We start from the raw sequence: 9,966 nt of genomic DNA, 5'->3' as shown, positions 1-9,966 counted from the left end.
TTTGTTTCAACGTTATATAATTACTCCGTGTAGATTAATAAGCCTGTGGAACAAAGACACCTTTGTTCTTTACTTAGGCTGTGATTGAGGAGAGACAAATAATGGACTTCACTGTAAAGAAATTTGTTCCGATGTACATCATTTGTATGTCAACAAGTTATTCAATGAAACAGGCAAGTTGAACAATTAGTAAATATATATAGTATGTAAGAGGCACACTATGGCATTGCGTACTTTGACATAGAATGTACTGAAGAAGAAAAACAGACCTTGACTAATAATAAACTGCATTTTTGAAAGCTTTCACATTTTTTTAGTTGAACTAATCAACTGACTGTCCTTTCAACGCAAATGATCTAAAAACTACATGACTCTAGGCAAAACATTTCACGATCCTGAAGAAACAATTTCGATGGTTTGTTTTGGAGGTGCCTTCTTACAAACTACTCGTGATTTCAGTTGTTTCTTTGGTCCTTGTTGTTGTTGTTGTTGGAATGTCCGTATTAAATACACATTTCTTTCATTTGCACGTTCTCACACAAAACAAACAATTAATATTAATAGTAAACAGCTCAAAACAAAGCAGAGCAAAACAAAACAAAAACCGAAACAAAACAAAAAAAATTGCGGTAAAAATAAAAGCAATCTCATAAAGGACATGGATTTTGTCAAAGCAAATGTTTATGCATAGGCGAAGGGAATCCTTTCTCAAAATACTTTACAAGCAACAGCTGCTTTGTTTTTCACCAAGTACGAGTTTATGGTAATTATTGTTTGAGTATAGTTACCAATCTATGACACCTTTCAAGATGGTGGTTTGTTTGCAGTCGAACATATAATTAGAACAAATGTAAACATAACTCAATTAATTATGCTTTACTCGGTCGAGTCGACAATGTTTGTTGTTCAATGCTTCAGTGTACTTTTGGATATTATTGACTCGCTCTGATGGTTCGTTATGATAAAGTGGAACATTATTACTGTTGACTTTGCACAATGCTTCATTTACTTGTAATTTCTTTGCAAAATCCTCTTTTAATATAACTCTTTACTCCCATTTTGTATAAAAAGAGAAAAGTCTTTAAATGTGATAAAAACTTGATGAATTTTTCAGAGAATATCAGGGTCCTCTCATACACTCAATGATACCCCCCAAGCAAATGTTGATAACAGAAAGAGGGCACATTTTCATGTACCTGCTTAGGCACATCAAGTTCCAAAACAAACGAACAGTTCCAAAACCTAAATGTATCTATGAAACTAGCCCTCCAGGTTTTTTTTAACACAAGTAACTGTATTGAATAAAGCAATTCGTTCCATGACTGACGACTAAATCTGCTCACTAATTGCTCCGTTTCTCTGATTCAACCCCATCACGTCCATTTACCGCTGCACGCCGACCCAAGTACCTTTTTAAAGACACTGGATACTATTGGTTATTATCAAAGACCAGTCTTCTCACTTGGTGTATCTCAACATCTGCATAACATAACAAACCCTTGAAAGTTTGAGCTCAATTGGTCATCGAAGTTGCGAGGTATTAATGAAAGAAAAAACACCCTGGTCACGCGAAGTTGTGTGCTTTCAAATGCTTGATTTCGAGACCTACCTCTTTCTCGAAAACTACATCACTTCAGGGAGAGCCGTTTCTCACAATGTTTTATACTATCAACAGCTCTCCATTGCTTGTTACCAAGTAAGATTTTATGCTAATAATTATCATCTAGCGTCCACTGCCTTTGTACATCGTGACAGATTAACGAAGCGAAAGATTATTGTTCTAAAAAGAACACCGCCGTATCACAGAGACGAATGAACCACCGTCAGAAAAAAAACCTTTAGGCGAAAAAAAACGCGTAATAATAAAGAAGTGTATCATTATGCAGTTGGTAAGACACTGCTCTAGATTTGCAAAGGTTTTGGGTTCGAATCCCACCCGGGTAATATGACATATTCATGGACATGTGATTTGAGGATCGACTTGTTTTGAACATTACTTTTAACAACACAAATTTTGTCCACAGGGCTCGGAAAAGTACTGAGTATACAGTGCTAGACACATATCGGTTTATATGGGTAAAACTGAAATTAATATTCTTTGTCCCTGTCCTCGACGCAAAATCATAATCATATCCGTATACTTCAACTTATAAATTTACTGAAATTATGCACAATTGTAGCCTACCAATAAAATGAGCTGGAGTTATAGAAGAGGGACCAGCTTGTGCCCTTGTTAAAAAAAACCAAACTCACGGTCTTTCTTTTGTGACATAGAAAAGAGCAAGAAAATAAGCACCACCGCACAAGTGCGTATCAACACAAATTCCCTTTATGAAATGAAATACAAAATGATAAGTAAATAATGAAATAATGGACCCACCTGTTGTATGCAACTGTAGATGCTGACAATGGAGACTAGTCGAGAGCTAGCAACAGTTATGACAAAACTTACTCCAAAAAATACCATCTATTTTTGGATTCATTGTTGATCATTTTTGTTCTAATCGTGACAGTAAATAGGGCAAATTATGTGTTGTAGAAATGGACGCAAAAAGATTGCATCACACTGAACTACAACCTACTCCGATAGAAAGATTCCCGAGCAATTAGCCACCGCCAACTAATTCCGTTGCGGATTCTCGAACCAACCTTGGGCCGGCATAATGAGTACGGGACACTCGCTACAAATTGGCGTCAGCGGCATGGCTTATCATACCGTTGCTACGCTTCACCCAACGGTACGCAATGTCTGCCCGCGCCTGGTGCTAGTAGTCAGTTCTAGTCACGTTCACCACAGCGCCTAACACAGAGAGAAATGCTTCCAAATGCAATTTCCCCATCAACTCACATCACAGCCATGAATCTTGCTCCCAAACAAGGCCGACCTTTAGGTGCGGGTCGTTGCTCATGGCAACCGCATCCGCTGACTGTGCCGTTGATGAGACTGGGGCTCCTATAGAAACGCTCGCTATACACCGCGTGTGAATTTAGCGCCTGGATGAACAAAACAACCAAAGTGTAGGGCCTACTACGAAGATCATCTCACGCTAACTGTCGATAACGGACGTCTCATTTTACAGTAAGATTTTCTAGTCACCCAAATCGTGTTTACTTTAGGGAGTAAAAAAAGAATTAGCTGTTCCAATCTTCTTATCAGCCAAAATGATCTATGGTGGATAAATACCAAAAATAGTTAATGGCCTGACGTTTCGACCCTAGCAGAGTCTTTCTCGAAGGCTAAATAAAAAAGGTTTTATTTTAAGGGAAGAAGGGGATGAGGTGATGGGACTTATAACAGCTGGTGTTATGAATATGCAAAGCTGATAATTCAGGTGGAAGGCTTTGAAGTAAAACGCGTATGTTGAGAAGAACCTTAACTTCGAGGGAAAAAATATATCGGTAGGGAATAATCGCAACCTATAGGACTGCGGTACCTATTACTAATAGCAGGGATGGAATTGTCAAAATTGTTTGTCACTTTTACAAAACAAGAGCAATATAAACAAGTTTTCATTGATCAGTTTGATCAAACCCATGTCATCTGCTGTCATGATTGCGTCAGGATATGTTTATAAAAAATAGTGTGTAATTATTTCCTTAAATTATTTATAGGATATTGTTCTTTCTAGTGCGATATGATCTTGATGGAGTAACGCCTTATACATTTTATGTTCTGTTATATTAGTGTGTATATAATTATAATCATAAATAGTGTGTAATTATTTCCTTTGATTCTTTTTAGGACAAAGTTCTCCAGTTTCCTGTTTTATAGGTTTTCCTTATCTCTTTCCCCTTTTGAAGAGTATACTCAAAATCAAAGAGAGTGTATCATCAAGGCCACGCGAAGATGATTGTAACATTATAACAGGAGAGGGCGCTGTTGTCGACCCATACTTTGGTTTCTGCGTCCTTCATGATTGCAATAGTTAGATCTAACGTATAGATTCATATCGTTTTATGTGTATTTTGGTCATGTGTTGGCTAGTCAACACACCATTAAAGGCGGTGGACACTATGTAATTGTCAAAGACTAGCCTTCACAGTTGGTGTATCTCAACATATTTTTTATGCATAAAACAACAAACCTGTGAAAATTTGAGCTCAATCGGTCATCAAAGTTTCAAGATAATAATGAAAGAGAAAAACACTCTTGTCACACGAAGTTGTGTTCGTTTAGATGGTTGATTTCGAGACCTCAAGTTCTAAATCTGTGGTCTCAAAATCAAATTCGTGGAAAATTACTTCTTTCTCGAAAACTATGGCACTTCAGAGGGAGCCGTTTCTCACAATGTTTTATACCATCAACCTCTCCCCATTACTCATCACCAAGAAAGGTTTTATGCTAATAATTATTTTGAGTTATTACCAATAGTGTCCACTGCCTTTAATGAATTTAGGAACACGCCTTATATTATCAGGACAGTTTTTGTTATCAAACTACTCATTGCTTTGTATAGGAGTCTCCATGTGCATCGAATTAAATGTTTTATATTATCTCAGACGAAATGTTGCTTCGATGTGATCTTAATTTCCTTTCGCCCTCTAAGGAAAATCGAAGGACACGGAACTTCAAAGACAGCAACTGACAGAACAGGAAAAGCAAAAATTCAGTGAACAAGGCTACTTTTTGTATGACAGATTTGAAAATACAAAGCGGCTTTTTGAAAAAAGTATCCACTGTAATAACAATTACAAACCACACAGAATACATACAGATGTGCAATCCATATGTAACGCAGTTGTCAACGTTTGATTGTAAGATGTGTTAAGATCCAAAAGAGCGATAGGAGTCCTTCATCGGCAACTTATATCGATTTCCGATCGATCGATCAGACTTCATTATTAATTATTCATTTAACTAACGCAGTGTCCACCTTACAAGACCCTAAACTCCTTCCAAATAGATCTTAATCCCCCACAGTGTATTGTCAGCTTCTTGCTGTCTGGTTTACTGCACGGGAAGTATATTCTCGCCAACCGAGGAGATTTATGGCTGCTGACTACGTTGACTCTAGATCCAAGATGGCGGTCTCTTTACTGGTTGTTCTCTTGCTTGCGTGGATACCGAATGCTAAGTTAGAGGTAAGCAATTAGCTTTGATTGACACTAATCAGAGGTTGTTAATAAATTAAGAAGTTACATAGTAAGAGTTTAAAGCAATTAGGAATAGGCTTAAGTTGTAATTTTAGAGTGTGTAATGCATAGTGTATAAATGTGACTTTTTCCCTAGATGACCTATGCTTGTTTTAATTGTATTGTCCCGAGAATTTAAATAAAATGTTATAAAAATAAACAATAATAATAATAGGCATGATGTACTGCTTCCATTTGATTACTTTTTTTGTGTCTTTAAATTTACAACTCTGTAAAGAATTGCTTTTTGAGCAGGATACCATGTCTTTCCTTATTTATATACAATTTTGATGGTGTATAATTATGTAATCAAGTTTTTTTTACTAATACAATTTGTTTTACTAAAGCAGTGCCGGAGTTTACCCTCACTTAATATAAAAACAAATTATGGAACGCTCTTCATAGGGTATCACAGCGCTTTATAAGAAACTATACAATAGGCAAATGAACAATGGCACTAACAGTGCGAAGACAGTTCGTCAATCAATCAATCATTGAACAAGAAAGTTTTGAGATGTTTTTGAAAACTTCAACAGACTCAGCTGAACGAGTTTGATGAGGGAGACGGTTCCAAAGGATTGGGGCATGAGCGTCATCCCATTTAACTGTGAATAATGCGTTTAGAGTTTTAACACAATGTTGAACGCACTTTTTAAACAAGTTAAATATACACATTTTGAGCATTTTGACACCTGGGCCCAATTTCATAGAGCTGCTAAGCACGAAAATTTGCTTAGCATGAAATTTATTCCTTGATAAAAACAGGATTATCAACTAAATTTCCATTATTTGTTGCATACTGCTTGTTACTTGTATTGAGCTGTTTCATGCTTATCCTGAAAATCCTGTGGAAATTTGGTTGGTAATCCTGTTTTTGTCAAAGAAGAAATTTCATGCGAAGCAAGTTTTGTGCTTAGCAGCTCTATGAAATTGGGCCCTGCTCACATGGTTTGTTAGTATCCGAACACACAAGAATCTAAGCGAGAACTAGGTTATACATGTGAAAAGTGGGTACAAAACATATGCTTAGAAAATAGTCACTGTAGAATGACGGTCTGTGCCAGAAACCGCTGTTGTGCCTTTCAAGTAATTCGTACATGTACGATACTAGAATATTGTTCAATGTTTATGGGTTGAGAGGCACTTTTTTTGTGAAAAAAATGTTGGATGTATTTTATTGTTGTGCTATGTTTTACAAAATTTATGTATTTCAATGTAAGGCACAAAAACATTTTAAAAATTGGATTTGGCAAAGTTTGTACTGTTTTGTTAATACAAAAAAATAAGGCACCTTTTACAAAATTTCTTTTTTTTGCATACACTTTGATATGTCTACACGAAACTTTTTTTGTTTGAACAAAAACTGGTATGTTTAGTTTGTTGTTCTTACTCTTCTTATGTTTCTGTTTATTTGGCAGTGTGTGGGTCCGAAAGGTGGCGTGGGTCCGGCAGGTTCCAAGGGCTCCGTAGGTGATTCGTCCAGCAGTGATTGGTACAATGTCTCACCGGTCCGGAACTGGCGACAGTGTGTTTGGGACATCTCGGATTCAACCGATAACGGGGTCATTTACGTGAGTATTTGTTCTGAATAATTATGACAACAAACTACTGATGTAGTTTCTTCCTAGAAGGTTGCTAGCAAAGACTGAATGTTTTAGGTGCTTCACACAGGTCTTGGCATCCGATACCTGGGATCAATAATTAGGATGCACAAATCAACATCCTTTCTAACACTTCGATCAACGCAATTTGATGTACTCTTGCTCCCAATGTCGGTTCAGTTTGATCAAAGTCGCCATTTTGTTCTGAGTGTTGTGCCCAAGTCCCATAATAAGATACTATTGAACGCTAGGTGGCAGCAGACTTACTATGTAAAGTGTACCATTGTGTAATTCTGAGCATGTACATAATTACCTAGTAAGGCTGCTGCCACTTAGCTTTACAAAAAATTCCCAATTCCCCGTTAATAATGTGAAGATTTTCTTCTTTACTCCGTATGCTTCCTCAGACATGCCCGTTTCAGAAGCTCTACGCCACAAGTTCTCTCTTTGTAGCTTTTAGTGGCTGTACTCGTATCTGTTGCTGTCATGGTTGTTGTGGCCGTTGGTATTTCAAGTTCAACGGCAACGAATGCAGCGACCCGAATGCGATTGACGGCGCCGTGTACCTGGCCGATATCTCGGGGGCTGATCTCCACCGTAACCGCGTCGTACAAGGTAAAAGTCTTCAACAACCTTAGGCCTTTTCGAAACCACGGAGCGAAGGCTCAGGCTAAGCTCAAGCTTCGACTACGAACAGGTGGAGGGTGCCGAATGAGCTGGAGCCTAGCACCGCGCTTTCGAAAACAGCCTAAATAATGTTCTCCATAAGTCAGGTGGACTATGAGGGTTACAGACCTATAGGCCGTGTCCGCTATAGCATCCGGGCAATCTCGGTGGTCTAATTGCTAAGACACTGCTCTAGAATTGCAAAGGTCGTGGGTTCGAATCCCACCCGAGTATAAATATGCCAGTGATTTTTTTTCCCGCAGCACTCGCTGTGAGTATTGACTATGGCATACAGTGCTAACACTCACCAGAGAAATGGTTAAAGGCATTGTACACGTTTGGTAATTGTCAAAGACCAGTGTTCTTTTGGTGTATCCAATCATAAGCATAAAATAACAAGCCTCAATCGGCCATCGAAGTTGCGAGAAAATGACAACAAAAACACCCTTGCTGGGCGAATTTGTGTGCTTTCAGATAGGAATAAAAGACTTCTAGCTAGAAGTCTTTTATTATTTTTGGTGAGAAATTTCCTCTTTCTCAAAACTACGTTACTTCAGAGGGATTCGTTTCCCACAATGTTTTGTACTACCAACAGCTCTCCAATGCTCGTTACCAAGTCAGTTTTTAAGTTAATATTTGGTTTGAGTAATTACCAAACGTGTACCTTCCCTTTAAACCAAAATAAATACATATTATATATATATTATATATAAAAATGATTTTGTTCTCAGAACTCGGGAAAGTACCGCGTAAACAGTGCTAACACTCATCGGTGTAAGGGTCAAACCCAAATAAAATGTTCTTTGTCCCCGATGCAATTTTAACATTTTTTAATATTTAAATTATTATAAATTTGTTCTCCACTGTACAGGTTATTGCGATGGTCTGAGTGCTGGTTGGATAGATGTGACGCTGAACGTGGGTCCATGTAGTGGTTATGGTACCAACGATTACCATACGGGTTGGAATAGCGTGTCTCGTATATCTATTGAGGAGATACCGGCGTCGCCGTATGCTTAATACCAGGGGTTGGGTCTTTAAAGGCACGGGACAACTTTGGTAAACGTCAAAGACCAGTATTCTCACTTGGTGTATCCCAACATATGCATACAAATAACAAACCTGTGGAAATTTGTACTCAATTGGTCATCGAAGTTGCATGGAAGAGAATAACAAAATAAAAAACACCCTTGTTGCACTGTGCCTGAAGTCTTTAAACAAAAATTGAGTGAGAAATAACCTCTTTATCAAAAACAAACAAACCCCATCCCAAGTAAGTGAGTGTTGTGCTAACAATTAGTTTGAGTAATTACCAACACTGTCCAGTGCCTTTAAAGGTAGCATAATATAGGCCTAGGCTATACGATTTTGTTTGTCTACGTACAGTTTGTTTATAAGCAAAGTTTTAAAGAACACCCCACGTGAAAGTTTTAGCTGAATACATTGCGCCTAGCTTGGTTGACGGTTAATGTGCGTTTGCAACGCAACAATTTCAAATGTAGGGCCATAGTTGGTTTTCGTCACTGTAAATGCTGATGACACGGCGAAACGTGCGGAAACAAGGGTGGGTTTTCCCGTTATTTTCTCCCGACTCCGATGACCGATTGAGCATAAATTTTCACAGGTTTGTTGTTTTATATATAAGTTGTGATACACGAAGTGTGGGCCTTTCGACATACTGTTTACCGATGTTGTGCGATTGCTTTGAGGTCATCAATTTTTGAAATAATTGCCACAAGTAAACACTCCTTTTAAACATGAATGTTTAAGGTGGTCAATATAACTATGGGACGGGATCACGTTTAGTAGTTCTTTCTCTGAATCTTTTTTATTAGTCTTAATTTCAAGTTTCTTTTTTTCATACTTATTGTAATAAAGTTTTGTTAGTGTAAATATTCTGCATAATTTAAAAGATTTATATTAGGGCCTATATAGGTGATAGTTTATAAATGATTTTGACTCTGTTAATAACTAATGTTGTTGTATAAGATTTTTTTAAAGTAAAAATACAATAAAATCGATGTCTGAAAAGTGTCTGTAGTTGTATTGACCCATTTCACCTGACGTCATCAGAATAATCTTGGATGCACCATTTTGGTGGTCAATGTCAACGTGTGTTATTCAGTGAAGTGCGCATTTTTCATGGTGAGCGTGGCATCGGTCACCGCGTGTGACGCGCGTGCAAGGGGTCAATACAATAAGAAAGCAAAAGAAAAGGTCGAGGCGAATCATGACGTCAGAGACCCGCGTGTGATTCCGAAGAGGGCGCTCTTTTCGTGAACAGTTTTCAAAGGGCAAGTTAGATCAGCGACCATTTTGTAAACCACATAGTCAATGTTCCATTGTTGCCTTTGCATGAAATAAATCCTGGGTACCAGGCAAAATCACCCAATGGTCAACAATGGTCAACAGCTATATAGCCCCTTGATAGAACTTGCTCAAAGCTGTGTATTAAAGGCAGTGGACAATATTGGTAATTACTCAGAATAATTATTAGCATAAAACCTTTCTTGGTGACGAGTAATGGGGAGAGGTTGATGGTATAAAACATTGTGAGAAACAGCTC

At 37.8% G+C, this 9,966-nt stretch overlaps 1 protein-coding gene across 1 annotated transcript; it reads left to right on the top strand.

Moving 5' to 3' along the window:
* Nucleotides 1-4,868: 4,868 nt before the first annotated feature.
* Nucleotides 4,869-8,453, top strand: LOC117287724 (collagen triple helix repeat-containing protein 1-like). Its single transcript, XM_033768224.1, has 4 exons — nucleotides 4,869-5,082; nucleotides 6,552-6,704; nucleotides 7,142-7,349; nucleotides 8,272-8,453. Exons 1-4 carry the CDS (start codon nucleotides 4,990-4,992, stop codon nucleotides 8,418-8,420), a joined length of 603 nt encoding a protein of 200 aa, XP_033624115.1. The 5' UTR covers nucleotides 4,869-4,989; the 3' UTR covers nucleotides 8,421-8,453.
* The last annotated feature ends 1,513 nt before the right edge of the window (nucleotides 8,454-9,966 follow it).

The sequence above is a fragment of the Asterias rubens genome, chromosome 3 (assembly GCF_902459465.1).
Source record: "Asterias rubens chromosome 3, eAstRub1.3, whole genome shotgun sequence".
NCBI lineage: Eukaryota > Metazoa > Echinodermata > Asteroidea > Forcipulatida > Asteriidae > Asterias > Asterias rubens.
Note: the sequence above shows the minus strand (reverse complement) of the source record. Positions and strands in the feature narration are given on the sequence as shown.

Bases quoted from the DNA above. Each gene is read 5' to 3' on its own strand.
- LOC117287724 (XM_033768224.1), top strand. From the start codon at position 4,990: ATGGCTGCTGACTACGTTGACTCTAGATCCAAGATGGCGGTCTCTTTA. The intron at 6,705-7,141 runs GTGAGTATTTGT...ATGCTTCCTCAG, and splicing joins CCGATAACGGGGTCATTTAC to ACATGCCCGTTTCAGAAGCT. The intron at 7,350-8,271 runs GTAAAAGTCTTC...TCCACTGTACAG, and splicing joins CCGTAACCGCGTCGTACAAG to GTTATTGCGATGGTCTGAGT.